Source organism: Barbus barbus (assembly GCF_936440315.1).
Source record: "Barbus barbus genome assembly, chromosome: 45".
Lineage (NCBI taxonomy): Eukaryota > Metazoa > Chordata > Actinopteri > Cypriniformes > Cyprinidae > Barbus > Barbus barbus.
The window spans coordinates 17102238-17122077 of NC_136723.1; the positions used below are offsets into that span (position 1 = coordinate 17102238).

The 19840-nt window shown below is 35.9% G+C and overlaps 1 protein-coding gene across 1 annotated transcript in view; it reads left to right on the forward strand.

The window, feature by feature from the left end:
* The window catches only part of LOC306863971 (relaxin receptor 2-like), a gene marked incomplete at both ends in the record, with an annotated part of 43717 nt that overhangs the window by 22430 nt on the left and 1447 nt on the right, over nt 1–19840 (forward strand). The window contains 10 exons of the mRNA XM_079407604.1: nt 3562–3633; nt 4363–4434; nt 5500–5574; nt 8537–8608; nt 14402–14473; nt 14643–14714; nt 15186–15257; nt 15358–15429; nt 15529–15758; nt 19076–19486. Coding sequence (XP_079263730.1) covers nt 3562–3633; nt 4363–4434; nt 5500–5574; nt 8537–8608; nt 14402–14473; nt 14643–14714; nt 15186–15257; nt 15358–15429; nt 15529–15758; nt 19076–19486 — 1220 coding nt within the window. The remainder of the gene's footprint in view (nt 1–3561; nt 3634–4362; nt 4435–5499; nt 5575–8536; nt 8609–14401; nt 14474–14642; nt 14715–15185; nt 15258–15357; nt 15430–15528; nt 15759–19075; nt 19487–19840) is intronic.

The following is a 19840-nucleotide window of genomic DNA, read 5'->3' on the forward strand; positions in this document are numbered from 1 at the left end:
ATCGGTAAAGTCAGCGCATCACTGATGGTTGCTATAGAAACAGTAAGCATTCTGAGACGTGCACCTAGGACTGCGCATGGGCACTGGCTGATCTAGCCTGAAAAATAACCTTTTTAATATGCTATTTGAGCAAAAGAAACAACATTTATGACAGTTGTTTTCATTGGTGTTTTGTAAAATGAAATTTATAAGGTATTCTATAGTCTTTGCTATATGTAAGCCATCCGCCATATTGTAGCGGCCCACTTGACGTCATTCACCATAGTAATCACTGAATATTCGAAAGATGCCACAATCCTGCACAGCTGATGGTCTGCGAACCCAACGGCTCTGTGCGAACCTACAGTATGGTGAATGACATCAAGTGGACCGTTGCAAGATGGCGGCCGCATGTACGTGCCTGGAGCGGTCGAATAGGGCGTCTATATATGTCTATGAGTGACATGACTTGTCTTAAAGAGATAATACAGCAAGCTTTTAATACAGTAATACAATAAGCTTTCAAGCAACTCAACGCTCCTTCTTTACTAAATCTAAAGTGATGTTTTCAAATTAATAACGGAGGCTTGGGCTCAGCTGTTAAACTGTCAAATTTACATTTGAATCCGTGGAAAAAGGAAGTAGTTCTGCTCAAAAGAGGGCTCTTAAAGACACACCGTTATTTTGTTTATGTATTTTGTTGTCTTTTTGTCAAAGTTCAGCAAAAAGGTTTTAATAAATGTGAATCACACAGATGGCCTATTTTGAATTCAAAATGGGAATTTTCAGCGAAAGCTGACTTGTTTTGTGTCCTTGTTAACCATCTTCTCAGTTTCTCTCAAATGTAAATCAAATGCCCATCCATTCACAAACATATCGTAAACTTTTTTGGAGCAATAGAGATACTCAGGAATTAGCTGTTATTATCGTTATTAACTTTGCCCTCAGGCAACAACGTTAAATGTTGAATGACAATGAAAAAAAATTATAGGGTAAGCTTACCAGTCTCTGTTTGTTAACTTGGACATTGCTGTCCTCATTTTAAAGGGTTAGTTCCAAGGGCGTAGTTTTGGTTTGAACATTGGGGGGGTTGAAGTGGACCCCGGGCCATGCTCCCTCTTAAGGTTTATTTATTTGTTTGTTTGCTTAAATGTTTATTTTTGAAAAATGGTCTTTTGTGCTATCCACCACACATGCAAAGTTGGCTGATTGCGTAACTGCAATAAAGTAGTAGGCTACAATTACTTGTTTACATAGGATATATAATGTGTTTTATATTATTTAGACACTTAGGCTAGTTTAACAGAATGTTCTAATTCAACACGCCATGGGAAGTCAATCTAACATTTTCTTCTATTGATATTGTTTATTTCTTACTCCTTAACAGTTCATCAGGCTCTTAATGATTTAATCTGTGCCATCATTGGAATATCTGATGGCCAGGTTTTTCCATCACTCATCATTAGAACCCATAGGCTCTCGATTCTGACTTGTACTTGGTCTTATGATAAAGTAGCATAGTTCTTAACTGTAGAATTTGCTAGCCTATTAATCATTACCAGGCCAATAATGACTTTTTTATTAATCTATATTGTATTTGTTATGAGAAACAACAGCCTTTAGAAACAATAGCTACAACATGCCACATTTGTAATATAAATCTTTAGGGAAAAATCTATTCCCTTAACAGTTTACCTAATACAAATTCTACAAGTTAGACTAAATTTATCACAATAAATAAGCCTACAGTAAAACGTGATAAATTATAGTAAAGGTGGTCATGAGTAGTTTAAAAATATTTTAATATTATGTTAATGCTGGTGCAAGATTATGTTTTCTCCTCTTTTCATCAGTCTTTTTAGTTTGTGCCTTTTTTTAGATAATGTTCAACTTTCTCCATAGCATTTTAAAGTGGCAGTTTCTCAATAGAATTCAAATAGATCGCATATTTTACCATCAGCTTCACGATAGGAATGGCACGCGCAAATCTTCTCTCAAATCTTCTCCTGGTTAGTTCACCCAAAATGAAAATGATCCTGTTATTTACTCACCATAAAGCCATCCTATGTGTATATGACTTTCTTCTTTCAGACGAATCCAATTGGAGTTATATAAAAAATTGTCCTGGCTCTTCTAAGCTCGATTTGCTACAGGAGGTCTTTATTCATCCCCAGAGCCAAGTGATGCGCTTTTTTTTATGGATTCGCGCACTTTATTTGATGTGTTTTGGACTGGGTAACAGAAACACCCACTGACTGCAATGATAGAGCTTAGAAGAGCCAGGACCATTTTAAATATAACTCCGACTGGATTCATCTGAAAGAAGAAAGTCATATACACCTTGGATGGCTTGAGGGTGTGTAAAACATGGACTAATTTTCATTTTTGGGTGAACTAACCCTTTAATGCATTGTTTTTCTTTTCCCCTTTGCCTTTTATTTTCTGCGCCCCATAACGTTCCTTTTCTCTATTCAGTTTGGTCATGTGACTGTCTGGTTTGTGACAGTAATGTGTGGGAGGCTGAGCGGTTGATATGTACTAAGTTTATAATAAATACATTTTTGAACTCATTAAAACTCATAATTTTTAACAACTAAGTTTTTGATTATTTATAAAATTTTATTAAAGATGATTTCTACAAAAAGATTTTGGCAAAATGGCGCATTGCATAAACTGCATACCCCATTTTTGTTTTGTGCCATTGATTAAATATTGAACAATGTACCACCTGTCGTGGATACACCAGGCTCTTCCACCAATTAGTGATCTCAATCACCTGAGTTCTGATCACATGCACCTGACTGTCATTCAGCACCACAGTATAAGAAGCACACAGTTCACACAGCACATTGTCTGGTCTCCATTGTGGAAAAGGACTCAACTCGTATGTCAAGCTACTTACCTGAATTCCTGCTCCAAGTTTCCCCCGATCTCGTTCGACTGCTCCTTGTGTTCCTGTGTGTCTGTTACGTTTCCCTACCTGCATCCGATCCCCGATATCAGCTCCTGGTAACACACTCTGTCATCCCACGATCTCTCAAGACCTGCTAGCAAAGAATATCTCCCTCAGTATCATCACCATTCTAGTTAAAGACATTACATCTGCCATTACTCACCTGCGTCCGCTGTTTATTAATATAAGTGCAATAAACCTGTCTGTTTGATTCTAATCTGTCTTTGTCTCGAGTCTGACTACACGTTACACCGCCCTTGCACGAGATTGTGGCGTCTTTTGACTGTAGATCTTTCTGTTTGTTGGGCTAAGTTTCACCAAGTTTCGCTGGCTAATTTTGAGGCGCTTTAAATGAACACCTTTTGACTAGAATATAGTAATTGTCTTTCCTTTTCAGCAGCTTGGTTATTATTTTGGTTTCAGAAGTGAAGGACAAGCCTAATCCTTGTGTGAGACAGAAATGAGTTTTACAGTGCTCATATTAATTTGGATTCCTAATAGGGCAATTTATTCTTATGTCTGTAAATCAATTCTTTGGACAATTTAATATTTAACCTTGACCGTAGACAGAACTTTTTTTTGGACAATTTTAAGTCTGTGTCCCTAATTAAATGTCGTCTTTTGTGCAGGTTTCTCAGCCAAAACCACATAACCTATTTAGGACCAGGTGTATTTAGAGATCTACACAAATTATACTGGCTGTAAGTATGTATAGCATCACATAATGAGCTAGAAAAGGAAACATGGCTGCTTAGTCTTTTGCATCAAATATCAGTCACAAAATAAATGCAGGTGCAGTGTTGAGACCATGATCAACTGTAAACCATCAGTTAGCCATTTTTGTTATGCTAAAAGTCTCAAGTTCATGCATTTTGAAGCATTTATTTCATTCTATATCAAAGTAATAACTACAACAATACAGTAATAGGCATATTTAGTGTATGTGACATCTTTAATTTTTCACTGTCATATTTAATATTTCAAATGTCTAGTTTAATTTTATTCAATATTTCTGTTCATAATTTGTAATTTTTTTTTTCTCGTTGTTGTTTTGGAGAAGCACTGTCTCCCTTGGTAAATAGATTCTTAAATTAATCAGAATCATATGCATAATCACACAGAAAAGTGGTCTGTATAATGGCACTGACTAGTACAGTTTGGCTCTGGAGAGTTCTGAAAATAGAATGTGGTTTTGCAGAAAGTAGCTGAGAATTTCTTGGGTGGCTTGTTGGTTGCCAAACACAGACAAAGGCTGAACAGGTGTATGCAGTACTAGAACAAGCACTAACTGACAGAAGATTTGCCAACAAGATATTTCTTTCTATCCTGAAAAAAAACAAAACACAGTTGAAATCTGACATTCTATCAATGTATTTATTTGCTTAACATTTTGTAAAAGACTTTTCAGTATTATTGTTTATTTTTCTCAGAGTATTGGATCACAATCCACTTAAAAGTGTCACCTGTGATACTTTCACCGGTCTGAGGTCGCTGACATTTCTGTAAGTATTTTGCCGTGTGTGTGTGTGCATGCGTGCGTTCGTGTGTGTGGTTTGAGGACACAAATTTGTATAATGACATGGGTATGACAGAGGTATTACAATATGAAGGTGGTTTATGAGGACACTGCCTATGTCCCCGTAATTCAAAAGGCTTAAAAAACATACTAAATGGTGTTTTTTTTTTTTAAATCTAAAAATGCACAAAGTCTCCTGTGAGGGCTAAGTTTAGATGTAGGGTTGGTGTAGGGCAATAGCACACACAGTTTGTTCAGTATAAAAACCATTACGCCTATGGAGAGTCCCCATAAACCACAAAAATCAACGTGTGTGTTACATTTATGGTCATTCTCATTGTGGCATTTCATTTTAATCAAGCTTGTCCCCGTTTCTGATCTGACTAGAAAGAATAAATGTTGTCTTATGAGGTTACAGTTGAGAATTTGTTTTTTTTCCTACAATGCTTGCTACTGTGCACTAAATCAGTGCAATTTGGAATGACACATCTGAGATTAGCAGTACATTTGCGTTCGCTTGTCAGTTACAAGTATTTCCAGGGATATGTCAACAGAAAGGCACCTTGATATTCAAGTAACAGCTGAAGCAATCTAAGACTCACTAACTCTGAACAGAAAACTATTTTATGATTTATTGTTAAAAAGATACTACTTTGTAAATTAGTTGTGCATGCTCTCCATTAGTCTTGCATTTGTGAGTACAGAAATTTGTTCTCTAAAAATAAGATGAATAATGTATTGCTTGTTTAAGATTAACGTCTTATTTCCTGGCATTTCTGAATGAATGACATCCTTTCATTTTTAAAAAAAAATGTATTAGTTGACAATTAAGAACTCTTTACAAGAACCAATTTAAAACACAAGTTCCAGATTATTGTGCTTGTAAAACAGAGGACACCTAATAGCACACTGCTAGTTTGGCAGAAAGTCATATGTGGAAGTATTGCACGGGGGTTGTTACATTTCCGCAATAAAGACCTTCTCACTGTGGCAGTCTGCACATCAAGACTGTGTTGCCATTTTACATTTTTTTTTTTTTTATTCATTTCAGATCAATGGTAAACACGTCCCTGATGTGGCTGCCTGATTCGAGTTTCTGTCAGCATATGCCCTTGCTCAGCTGGCTGTGAGTATCTCCTATTATTGACCCTTTTTTCACCTCATACACAAAGGAGAATAAAATCATCCACACCTTTCCTAATATAAACAACAGTGTACAAACAGTAGATCATCTGTATGAGTATGTGTTTCTTTCAAAATTCAGTAGGGGAGAGTGGTTTCCGCTGTTCCAGTTGTCATCAATTGTGCATGGGCCCTTTCTAAATATATGAAGACAAAAGAGAAAAAAATATTTTTCCATTTAATGCAATATGATGTATTTTGAGGTTTGTTATGGCAGCGGCTATTTGCACCAAGTGTAAATGGCAGTATTTTATTTTTTTTTTAATGCTATTAACCCTTGTGCACCCTTATGGACATTTTTGCCCGTTTTGGTTTTTTGATCATTTTGCTTGTTAATGCTAACTGCATACATTTTGGCTCAGGTGTGTATTTTTATTGGAATTAATATTCCACCCTCATTTCCTTTTAAGTCTATTGTACACTAGGTACACAATTGTTACACACAGCACCTTTTGGACAAAAATGTCCCCATTGAAACCCATTAAAACTGCTATTTTTAATCACAGTGCCGTTTAACTGTAAAATGATGCAATTTTTGTTAATAGGCTTTCATTCTGTTGGAAAGGCTTCAAAATAAAAAAAATACCAGATGGTGCCTTTTTTTCATGTTTGGTCTATAAAGTAAATACTTGCTTTATTCCTGTTTTCTGCTTCTGCATATTATAGAGCCAATTGGATAAATAATGCAGCTATAATTGTGTAGGTGTGTTGGTATGGATGTCAGAGTGTGGTTTGTATGTGTCATAAAAAAATTGTGTGTGTGTTCTTGTAAAAATTGAGAGAGAGAAACTACTGCAAATCAGAAATCCAAGCACTGTGTGCACCAGAAGAGTTTTGCTGGCATCTAATGGGGAAAATATGGTACTGCGCCCAAACAAAATTTTACTGAAAGATCATTTTTTGAGATATCAACCTCAAATTTGGAGCACAACTTGTTTAGATTTATGGCTTTGTTTTTTCTTGCAGGTTTAGAGTTTAACATGTTTCATATATAAAATATTGTTCATGAATCATTTTCATTAACTTAAACCGGTAAACTTTTTTTTTTTTTTTTTTTTCCTGCTTACAAGGTCATGGCCATATCTGATCTGTGCCACATGGGAGGAAAAAATCAGAATTGGGTCACTTGAACCATGCAGTGTAAATGCGGCCTTAAATAACCATTCACTGTCTTGGACCGCATAAGAGGGTGAATTTATTTCTGGCACACATGCAACATGTTAAAGGCTCATTTGAGAAAATAAAAAAGAGCTCTGCTGGGTTTGCAATTGTATAAGGCATCACAGTAAGCCTACCTGTAATTAAATCAATCTAATTCACTGAATTTTCTTGAGACAACATGCTAAACTTCCAGTGTTTGTGTATGATACTTTAATAGTGTTAAAGCTTTTAGGGTTAAATAGTGCTAAAGTCCATTTATATCTGTGTGTGTACATGTGCATCTTGTTTAGGGAGAGTAAAAAATAAGGCCTTTATTTGGAAACATTTGGTTCTCTGGGAAGTTTTTATTTGCTAAAAGCTGTGTACGTGTCTGTAGATCTCTGTATGTATGTTTATTCCTGCCTGTCCACTAGTATATTAATCATCAGGCTCTTTGGTTTATTTGAATAGGTCATTCTGAAGTTAACAAACAGAGTCTGTAACACTTAGCCGATGGTCTTTGAACTCCAGACAAATGATACCTCATAATCCTCTCTAGTGTTTTGTTATGAGGTGGGTTTGAATTTACAAAATCTTTCTCTGTATAAATCATGTCGGCACATTAGCGAATTTCCACAGCTGTCCAAGTAAAACCACTTAATATAGTTTAGGCTGCTGTCAACGGTTACTTTGCTTAGATGAACCATGCAGAAAAGACCACACTCACTCAAAAGCTTTAAAGATGTTTAAAGTTTTATAGTCAACAATTACCTTAATGAACAAGCCTGATTGTTCGTAGACCGGACACCCACGGACTGCCCCCCAGGCCAAATTACTGACCGTCTGATGCATACTGCACACAAAACTGGAAAGCATTTTCTCTGTCTGGCAAGCTTTAATCTGATTGGCAGATTTTAGCACACAGAGTAAGGGCACACAGGGTTTATTATCAGTCTACTTGGAAACAAAGTCATGTTTATGAGGTACCGGGTGATACAACGAGTGCTTTTGGGGATGACATAATATCTAGATCTGCCAGTATTTCAGGTTCGTGAGAACAAAACGGTTTTCTTTTTTTAGCATATCAAACACTCATTTGTAGCGCACTTATAGGCCAGATTAAGCTGCTTGTGCGTTTTAGTAAAAGGTCTGACTACAACTCCATTGACTATCACAAATTTTGAGTTAACAATAAAAACTCCTCTCAAAGTGCCTGTATCTTTGCCAGATGTGTCATTTGTGAATTTTGGGGTGTCTCTCCCTTAATAATGAGCACTTAGGACTCATTTTCAGCTTTTCTGTGGACAGTTCCCTCTGGTAATTATAGTCAGTGCAGAAAGAGACTGACAATGGACATTATTACTTTCACTGTGATTTCTGACGTTACCTATGTAAGCAGTTCAATCATGCTGTAATACTCTCGCCACTGAATGACAATTTGCCATCTGCTAGTCCAGTATGACCGTTCCAAGAGAAAAGCTATCAGCGGTACTATCAAAGTCAGGCACCTCCTCTCGACGAGGTGTTCGCTGAATGATTTTGGTGTGGGCCTTCATGAGGCAAGCTGATTATTCATGTCAAGCACCTGTGGCTCTTGATCAATTTTTTGTTGTTGCAGGCAGAGCAGTGGGATGAGTTTTCCCAGTCGTCAGTGTACACGTCATCTCCCTCTCATGTTCTGAAGATTTATACGTATTTTTAATTAACTTTTTTTTTTTTTTTTTTTTTTTTTTTTTTTTTTTTCCTTGGCTTGTCTTTCCTCACAGGGACTTTGCTGAGAACCACGTTGAGTTGCTGAATTATTCCACTCTGAAGACCTGCACCGAGCTCACAGTGCTGTAAGTGTTTTCAGCCACAATCCACTACATGATGGCTATATACATATATTGATGCTAGCATCACAATTTATAATGGAAAATTGGCAGTGAGTTTGATTTGATAGTCAATTTAATTGAATGAGGTACAGATGTCTGTTTTAGTTTACGATCTCATTTTTGGATCTCAGACTTTTTTTTTTTTTTTTTTTTAATTCTCAGCTTATCTCTAAAAGGAAATGATTTTTCTGGGTTAGTCATCAGCATGTGAGTGTCTGTCTGCAAACTCTAGGGAGCCCTTTTATATTACTGTAAGGCTACAGTTAACATCAGAGCCCAAACTTAAATTTAATTACTATTTATTTTTAAATATAATAATCAACACTCAACTTTAATTTTTTTTAGTTTTTAAATGAACTTTTAAATGGACTACTTGCACTGAGTCTCATGACGCACTTCCGTTTTGAAATAATACTGCCCAGTTGTTTCCGGTTATGTATATTTTCAATGTGCTGTAATCATCTAGTTGACTGAAACGCTTAATAATGTGGTCATCAGCGGGATGATTTCAAAATCCGGACATTTCAGGAGACCGGAGAGGAGATATTCTGATGATTACTGTGCGCAGAATTTTCCAAACTCGACAGAACTTTAAGTTTTAATCCAACATAAGCCCATCTGAGAAAGCTGTGGCTGGTAAACATACATGATTGTTTCACCACTGGGGGTCAGTGCAATAAACTAGCAATTGCGACGCTGAAGTGCTTGTGGGATCTGATGAATAAGATCAGAATTAAAATTTATTTATCTGTAGTAAATGTTAGTCACTATTCTGTGTCAATTTTCATTCACAATCATTTCACTGTATGCAATGCCAAAATATGAATAGCCTATTCAAAGTAGTCGCACATCAAAGCAGTGCACTGGAATGGAGTGCACCAACGCACAAGCAATGCTGCTAAGAAAATTGACCATGGTTTTACTACAAATAAAGCAAAACCGGTTTGCCCTGCCATTCACTTGAAGATGAATTGGTGGATGTTCAGGTAAGAGGAAACACCCATATCGAGCAGCAATCATCTTCAGTTGCAGAAATGTGGCAAAACATCACTGGAAAGAACCTCAGATTATTAAGTTTGAAAGCGTTTTCTATAAATTCAGAATACGTTTGCGAACGCACATTTTCTGCAGTGTTGCACATTAAGTTATGCTTCCATGTGCATCTTACTGACTGGTTTGCATTGATAATAATAAAAGATAGAATAATGTAGTACTGTGTATAATATAGCACACTCCATTAAATCTCCCAACGTAAATCCCTTAATGGATTGTAATGCTGTTGTTTGTAATGTGACATATACAGTGCCCTCCAAAAGTATTGGAACAGTAAAGACAAAATTGCTCTGTTGGCTGTGGAGTCAACACATTTACAAATATGAGTAAAAGATGAATATGAGACAAAACTACAGAATGTCACATTTTATTATTGGGTTATTTCAACACATACATGTTTAACCAGTTAAGAAGTTCAGGTCTTTCTAAGTGATCAGCTGTGTCCTGTTGCATTAATTTTTCAGATATTAAAAGCAGGGAATGTGTCGTATCAGTTATATCCATTACTTTTGTATTCTTGAGTCTTGCATTCGATGATGACGCACACAAACCAGGATGAAGACGAGGGAGCTGACTTGGAGAGAAAAGCAAGCAATTTGGATGCTAAAAATAAAGAAGTCAGTTAGAGCTCTAGCAAAAACAAAGGGCATGGAGAAATCAAGAGTTTAGAAACCACCAGCGACACCAGCAACCAACAACGACCTGATTGGCTGAGAAAACAACAGTGGTTGATGACAGACAAATCATAAAAGCTGTGAAAATGAATTCTAAAAGACGTGTAAAATCACCAACTTCCAGAAAGCTGGGGTGATGCTCTGACAATTTACTGTCCTCAGGAGACTTTGACACAGAATTACAGATGTTACACAGCAAGATGCAAACCTCTGACCAACACCAAAAATAGAAAGGCAAGATTAGAGTTTGCAAAAATCCAGAAGAGTTTTGGAACTGTGTTTATGGACCGATGAGACAAAGATGAACCTTTATCTAAGTGATGGGAAAGCAAAAATGTGGAGAATAAAGGGAACCGCAATGATCCCAAGCATACAGCCTCATCTGTAAAGCATGGTGGAGGTGGTGTCATGGCATGGGCATGCATGGCTGCTTCTGGAACAGGACCTCTCAACTTTACTGATGACTTAATGTATGATGACCGTAGCAGAATGAATTTGGAAGGGTACAAAACCATCTTGCCCAACATTCAAGAAAATGCCACCAGATTCATTGGGAAGTGCTTCATATTGCATCAGGACAATGACCCAAAACACCCTGCCAGTTCAGTCAAGGAATTTATAAGGGCAAAGAAATGGAAAGTCTTAGATTGACTTGGGCAATCTCCAGATTTAAATCTGATTGAACATGAATTTCACCAGCTGGAGAGGAGAGTAAAGGCAGAAACTCCCCAAAACAAGCAACAATTGGAATTGGCTGCATTAAAGGCTGAGAAAAGCATTTCAAAGGATGAGACCAAGAGTCTGGTGATGTCTATGGGTCACAGACTCACTGCTGGGATTATGTGCAAGGGATCTGCAACTAAATAATAGCTTTTAATCTTTTATATCTGCCTTATGTTCAACTGTCCCAATACTTATGCTCACATCAATGAGTGAGATGAACTCTAAAAGTGCTGTTCTTTTTATTTGGTAAAACATGTATGTTGAAACAGCTAATAATAAAATGTGTAGTTTTGTCTCATATTCATCTTTTAATCATATTTGCAAATGCCTTGACTCCACAGCCAACAGAGCAATTTTGTCTTAACTGTTCCAATACTGGAGGGCACTGTATATTTATTTATTGGTTTGTTCCAGTCCTCCATTCTGATTGGTCAGCAGTTGTGTTTTATTTACGATAAAGCACAGCTGACCGCTTCACCCAACGGTTCTGGGTATCGCTGCACAACACTCTTAGCAATCACCCTTAGTAACATAAACAATCAATTATGTAGTGTCAAAACTGTTCCATTTATTATGTACTTCAGCAAAATGAACTGTTTATTTAATGAAGTATGAGTGACCCCTGCAGGTGTTGTGTTGCCTCATTCATCATTAATTTTGAGACCATGGCCTTCTCCCATCAACGAAACTATTCTCATGCGGGGGAAACGTTGACGTGTGCGTGTCTATGTGGAAGCCTACGGTTTCCGGAGTATATTGTATTTATTAGTTTTTTGTTTCAGGTAGGGGCGGACTAGCCATCTGGACGTTCTGGAGAAGTCCATTCGACGGCCGTTGTAATCAAAGGAAAATGTGTCAAATTAAGTGACATTGATGGCCGACAAAAGGGGGCGCTAATGCAATCTATTTTTGTTTATAAGAAACCGAAACTAACACTAAGTGGGCTCATGATGGCAAGCAAAAAACGTGAAGATAAATGCGGTTGGAAGAAGCTAAAAGAAAAAAAAAGCGAAGGTTACCTTTGCCCTCCTCTCTCATGTAGCATGTAGCCTATGAGCACTATAGTAAAATCCTAGGACACCCCTAGTCCGAGACAGCAGCAATTCTAGGTTTATGTTGATCATTGTCATAATACATTTTGCGTTATGCTTTTTTTTATTTATTTTATTTATGTAGATTTCAAGAATTTTAGTTCATATGATACATTTACATCCAAATACATTTGTTTCAATCCCCTGCTAAAAAAAAAAAAAAAGAAACCACTGTATAATTTGTAATGGTTTTACTGGTTATAATGAAACTGTTATTGGTTTTAATGGAAACTGTAATGGTGCCTGTTAGTCTCTGCTGGTAATTGGTCACCTTCTATTGGTGACTTAAAAAAAAACAAAAAAAAAAACCTCACTAAATCCTAATGTAATATGTCCCAAAACATACTACAGGAACCATTACTTAATGGTTAAAAGTTGATGGTTTAATGTTTGGATTGGTATTTGTAGTGGAAATCATTAGAATTTCTGTGATGGTTTCTATTGTTTTTGTCAGCAGGTTGTGATGTTATTTGCGACAGGATTGCTGTTATATTGTGAGATAGTAGCGACTGTTTGTAGTTGTGGTGGGCCTATTTGGGAGAAAATACAGGGCCATTTTTTTACTCCCAGTCCGTCCCTGGTTTCAGGTATGATTCTGTATTTCCATATGTCTATCAGTTTACACTGTAATGACGCTTGCAAACTCGCACTGTGCTGCGAATCGGTCTGTTTTAAGCTAAAAGACAGAAAATGGATGTTTTCTCATGGTGAGTGATAAGCAGGTGTATGTGTGTGAGGAAAATATCAAATATGGTTTTAAAAAATAAACACAGCAGATGAGAAGTGGTCCTATTCTTTGTTTTTATTTGAGCTCCATAAGATGAGGCATGTTACATCAAAACATTCTCTTGCTGTTTACTGTTGCTGTCTTTTAGTGCTAGGACCGCATTTAACAAAACCCCGACTGCTCAGCAAAAATGGCTGCCCACAGCTCCGAGTGTGTGTTCACGGTGTGTGTGTGTGTTTGTTCAATACTCACTGCTGTGTGTGCACTTGAATTGGTAATATGCAGAGCACAAATTCTGAATATGGTAGACCATACTTGGCTACACATAATGTCCTTTCCTTATGTAAATTACTGCCATTTTGCTGTATACCGGAAACAAACTCACATTGTCTACCACAGACTGAGAACTAGCTTTGCTCAAATGTGTTGACGTTTGTGTTTGGACTGGGCCTAAGATGTCAAATTTTTGTGAAGAATGTCAAAGTCTCCAGTTTTGACAAAATGTTGGCTGTTTTCTCACCATGCTCATCAGCCAGCAATTTTTGAGAATTCTGAATGATTTCTTTTGACTTTTATATTCTCGTTCTCATTTTGGTTTGCGGAAATGTATGAAGTTGGTGACACTTTAGAATAGGAAACACACATTCACACTATTAACTAAGAGTTTTCCCTGAACAATTGCTGCTTACTAATAGTTAGTAAGGTAGTTAAGTTTAAGTAAGGGTGTAGGATTAAAGGATCTAAAATATGGTCATGCAGCATAAGGCATTAATATGCAGTTTATAAGTACTGGTAAACAACCAATATGCTAGTTATTTGCAAAGTTAACAGTAAGTATTGGTCTCTAAAATGAAGTGTTACCATGAAGTTTGATGCAACTGTTATTACTTGAAGAAAAGCTATAGAGCTGCACTACAGTTTTAACCCATCAGGAATGTTTATTTGCAGGCTGACTAGTTTTTGGTTGATTACAGTTTGAGAATAAAAATAGGGGAATCTAATCCCAGTTTCTCAGAGAGCATCTGTGAATTTTACTCCTTTGCAGCCATAGTCCTGAGTTCCTTCTAAAACTGTTGAAGATGAAAGCAGAATGTCTCCCAGAAACGGTGTGAAGAAGACTCTGTCAGTGTTATGCAGACAGACCGATGTCTCTGATGCCGACAACAATACCCCTTCCAGACGTTTCTCAAGGCTCTATTAGTATGTTATATAGATGTGCCATTCTCTATTGTAATAGGTGTGGGGAAGTGTCGGACATATCTTAAATGAGACTTTCATGGTGAGATTGGTCTCTCTGCAAATGGGGTCAGCTTGCCCTTGCTGGAAAAATAAGTTGCAAAATGCAGCAGAAAGCAGTAAGATTTCGTTATCATCTGGCTGTTTCACAGGCCAGTGGCTGTTCTTTGAGGCTTTCCACAGCAATTAAAATGGTGTAGTTTAGTCTCATTGGAAAGTAACATTAATTTTGTTCTCTCAATTTTATGCCCAGATCACTGCATGATAATAAAATCAAGATCCTTCCAGAAAACACCTTTCATTCTCTTGGATCTTTGGTTGAACTGTGAGTACCGCAGCACATAATCTGGAAAGGATGTGAAATCTTGTGATTTAAGAGTGGTAGCTTTGTTTAAATGTTATGCACTGACATCATAATTGAGATCTCTTTCTATGCACATGGATTTCACTTATCTAACTGATGTATTTGTTTCTCCTTCTTAATATTTTTTTAGAGATTTGTCTTGCAACGGAATTGCCGATGTTCCTAAAAACACTTTCAGGAGTTTACAATATTTGCAGAAACTGTGAGTCATGCACATATCATTCACATCGTTTATTTCAAAAGTGTTTAAGGTTTTTTTTTTTTTTTTTTTTTTTTTTTTTAAAGGGATATTTCACCCCAAAAGGAAAAATTCTGTCATTTTATTCACTCTCATGTCCTTCCAAGCCTGTGTGCTGTTAATTCTTACATGGAACAAACAAGTCTACATTTGAGAACTTTCCACCTCCCAAAAAAAGCACAGTAAAAGTGTTGAACTTGAAGTGTTGAAAAGCTCATTTATAGCCTACATCCACATTTAGATCAAAATGATGTGTTGACATTATTGATGCCAAACAATTGATGGTCCTCAGAAAACTTTGAGTCTAGGATATGAGTGTTTCATGTTCTCTTTGTACCTTAAAAAAATCAGTTTAAAGAAAAACAGATTTGGAATTTGATCAGGAAATAATTATAATTACAATTTTTGGCTGATATTCCATTTTAATGTTTGCAGCAACATATCCCATAATCCCTCACTCCATATTCATGCCAGCTACTTCGATCACCTAGTCCAACTTCAGTCTCTGTAAGTATCCACACAGCATGATCTGCTTTTCAAAAGAATGTCTTTTAAGACCCTTTTAGTAGGTGTTGCATGAAATACAACATTCATGTGTGTTTAACAGAAGTCTGGAGGGCATTGAAATTCCTGATATAAGCACCAAGATGTTTCTTCCAATGAGGAACTTGTCTCACATGTACGTGCATCTCATTATGTGGTCTGCCTTTAATCTGCATAAGCAGGATGCTCAGCTTGTAATGTGCTATTTGTGCATTTCTATCTCTTTTTTTTATAGCTATTTTAAGGATTTTCAGTACTGTTCCTATGCCCCACATGTTCGGAAATGCAAACCTAATACAGATGGCATTTCATCAGTGGAAGACCTGTTAGCCAGCCGTGTTCTGCGGGTGTCTGTCTGGGTTATGGCCTTCATCACCTGCTTTGGAAATCTCTTTGTTATCGGAATGCGCTCCTTCATTAGAGCAGAGAACAACCTGCATGCAGCCTGCATCAAAGTCCTGTGTTGTAAGTACAGCTGAAACTATTGTTCATTTTGATTAATAAATACATTGAATGCAAAAATGGTTTATAATCGTAAAATTAAGAAGATGACTACTTTGGATGACGCCAGCCTCAGATGGGCATTAAAAATTGTCAGATACTAACTATCCTTGTATTGTAGTCATTATGATCACAAGCTGTAATCATATTCATTATATTTACTTAACTGATTATGTTGCAAAGTAGCCAGATAACCTGTAATGCCTTATAATTAGTTATTATTGAATTATAACTTAACTATATATTCAACTATCTAATATATTATTATTATTTGTAAATTGTTGCAACACACACATACACATGCATCTGTCTGTAACCGTATCATAAAAGTCCACATGGCCAGACTTGAAATAACTCCAAAAAAGTTTGGCTAGACATTCTGCAATGGCAAAAAAGAGAAAAAAAATAAATACCTGGAGAGAAACTATGCTCAGATGTGCAGCCTTCATGAATGGGGTACTAGTGGAAAAGCCAAGGGTAACAATAGGTAAAGGAATTCATCTGAATAATGGAAGCTGACAGTTAAGCCTATTATGATATGGTTGGCTTTTGTGTCTGTGTATATACTTGTGCATGTTTGATCGTTTGTCCCTCAGCTTTTATGCATGCATCTGTAATCCTATTAAGAAAGTGACGGTTCATAAACTAGTTCATTTGAATGTTATGTGCGTTTTTGATCTTATTTAAATGAAGTTACAGACTGTTCCACAGTCCGATCACTTCCTGATGTACCGAACAATAAGCACATCTACTAATACTTCAGTAAATCTGTGGCAGATGTAGTTTTTCCAAACATCAAGATAAGGACACGGATAGGTTTTTTGATACTACATTTTTATCATTTATATACTATTATTAATTTTTTTTTAAATCAATGTAAGAATTCTGACATGATATGATTTTAATTTATTATAGGTATTACAGCATATTTTATATACTGTGAATAATTAACTATTATTTGCATACATCTAATTATATTTATATAAACAAAAAGACTTGACCCTCTATTACTTGCACAGCACTCTCTATTCTATTTCTAGTCTAAATTCTTGTTTTCTTTTTATTTATTATAAATTATGACCCTCTAACACAGTAACACTAGCATTCTCTATTCTTTTTCTATTCTTTTGACTTGCTTTATTTTTATTAAAAACACATTTTTCTATTCTATCTATTTATCCTTTTATTTATTATATAAAAAAGCTTGCGTACTGCGTTAAGCTAACTGAGACCTGTCACAGCATTTACATATTATTGCTCTCTTGTTGATTTTGATTGCTTCTGTTGTTCTCATTTGTAAGTCTCTTTGGATAAAAGCGTCTGCTAAATGTAAATATATTAATATAAACTTTAATTTATGTACTTGATTATCATATATTAATTATATATAGATTTTTTTAGTTTTTTTTTACATAGAATTCATTAAATTAAAAAGTGCATATGTGACTTATGTCTTAAGTCGCTGGGTATATTTGTATCAATAGCCAAAAATACACTGTATGGGTCAAAATTATCTATTTTTCTTTTATGCCAAAAATCATTAGGATATTAAGGAAAGATCATGTTCCATGAGGATATTTTGTCAGTTTCCTACCGTAAATATATTAAAACTTAATTTTTGATTAGTAATATGCATTGCTAAGGACTTCATTTGGACAACTTTAAAGGCAATTTTCTCAGTATTTAGATTTTTTTGCACCCTCAGATTCCAGATTTTCAGACAGTTGTATCTCGGCCAAATATGTCCTATCCTCACAAACCATACATCAATGGAAAGCTTATTTATTCAGCTTTCAGATTATGTATAAATCTCAATTTTGAAAAATTGATCCTTATGACTGATTTTGTGGTCCAGGGTCACGTGTGTGTAGGAGTGCAATTAATTAGATTTTATATTAATGTGATTTTATGTAACTTTTTATTATACATATTAATTATTGATTTACTGAATATAATTAAATTGTAAGCGTGCAGACAAAATAATGAAATGATTGTCCTGTTGAGCTGCATGATATTACTCTCTTCCTAAGATGTCAGATGAAGGTGATATGTGATGGTCATTAGCTGGTGTCACATTCACACTTCACAGTCTCTGTCTATGCTTGTTCTGTTAATCTCAGCTACATCAGTGTGTTCAGTAGGAACAGGAGCTTGTCCTTTATCTTTGACTGTTTGTCGGCATGAATAGTCTCCCTGTGCTCACCTTTGCTAAGCTGTCAGAATCAAAGCTCGCCTGCTACCACAGATGGCTGTGCCATTGTCTGGCTCCGATTCATGATGTACTCTTTCAAACTGTAATGAACAAGTATGCATTCATACATTATTCACATTAAACATGTTCTCCTTTCTTATAAGCTTTTGGAATTGTGACCGATGCAGTTTTCCGAAATTCACTGTCTGACTTGTGGGCGAAACAGAAAATGAGCAAATGCTAAATATTTCACACCTCAGAATAGAAATGCCTAAAATAAACTGGCAAGCAACTTCATGCCAATTCTGGTCACACTGAAGAACACAAATATATACAGCAGGTGCTACTCACTATTGTTTTACATCAATTTAATTAGCCTGTGACTAGTGACTATAACAAAAACCAACATTTAGTGGCCTGATGACACCAGAAAGTAATTTCACATTCAGTACAGATGCTGACTTTCATTGTAAAGTTATGAAATGAGGAATGAAGAACTTGAATGAGGAACAAACCAAGTCATCTTCCTGTGGCTGGCACATATTTAAACAGATTTCACATTAAGTTTATGTGTAGACGCCTACAGTTTTTTTCATTTGTGCTAAGCATTCTATCAAATGCTTGAGGATCATTGTCATTGTTTTGATTCGGTAACACTTTAGAATAGGGAACACTTATTCACTATTAACTACGACTTTTCCCTCAATAAATTCCTAATTTGCTGCTTATTAATAGTTAGTAAGGTAGTTAAGTTTAGGTATTGGGTAAGATTAGGGATGTAGAATAAGCCATTAATATGTACTTAATTAGTACTAATATATGGCTAATATTCTAGTAATATGCATGCTTATAAGCAACTACACTGTAAAAAAAAAAAAAAAAAAAAAAAGGTTGCTCCAACTTAAAATTAAAGCAACCAGCTTCAGCAGATTTGAGTTTCCTCAACTTGTTGTTTTAAGATTATACAAAAAGTTGAGAATCTCCTACAAAAATAAGTTGAGAAAACTCAAAAATCTTTTTTACAGTGTAGTTAAGAGCCCTTTTAAAATAAAGTGTTAGCTTTTGATTCTTTCGCTTAAATGTTTTTCAGTTGCTGACTGTCTGATGGGAGTCTATCTTTTCTTCCTGGGGATATTTGATGTGAAATTTCGGGGCGAATATAACCGGAATGCTCTTAGCTGGATGGATAGCGTGGAATGCCGAACGATTGGCTTCCTCGCCATGCTCTCCTCTGAAGTATCTGTTCTCCTCCTCACCTACTTGACACTAGAGAAATTCCTAGTCATCGTTTTCCCGTTTAGCCATCTGCGGCCTGGGAAGCTGCAGACAGTGTTGGTTCTGGCCTTCATCTGGATTCTGGGCTTTGTCATAGCAGCTGTACCCTTACTAAATGAAGACCTGTTCGGGAATTATTATGGGCGAAATGGAGTTTGTTTTCCTCTGCACTCTGATAGGCTGGAGAAACCAATAGCCAAAGGATACTCCATAGGAATATTTCTAGGTTCGAATCATTTCACAGATTTGATGTTTACTAATGTATTCAAGTGTTTTCATGTATTTAGTAGTTTTAATTATTCTATGAATGTTTTATATATATATATATATATATATATATATATATATATATATATACATACACTACCTAATTAAGATTTTTTGTTGTTGTTGAAGTCTCTTATGCGCACCAAGAGTGGATTTTTGTCAAAATAATATTTTGAAACATTAAGAATTTAAAAGAACTGTTTTCAAGTTGAATGTTTTAAAATGTAATTCTCTCCTTTGATGGCTAGATGTATTTTCAGCTGTCATTACTGCCAGTCTTCAGTGCCACATGATCCTTTAGAAATAATTCTAA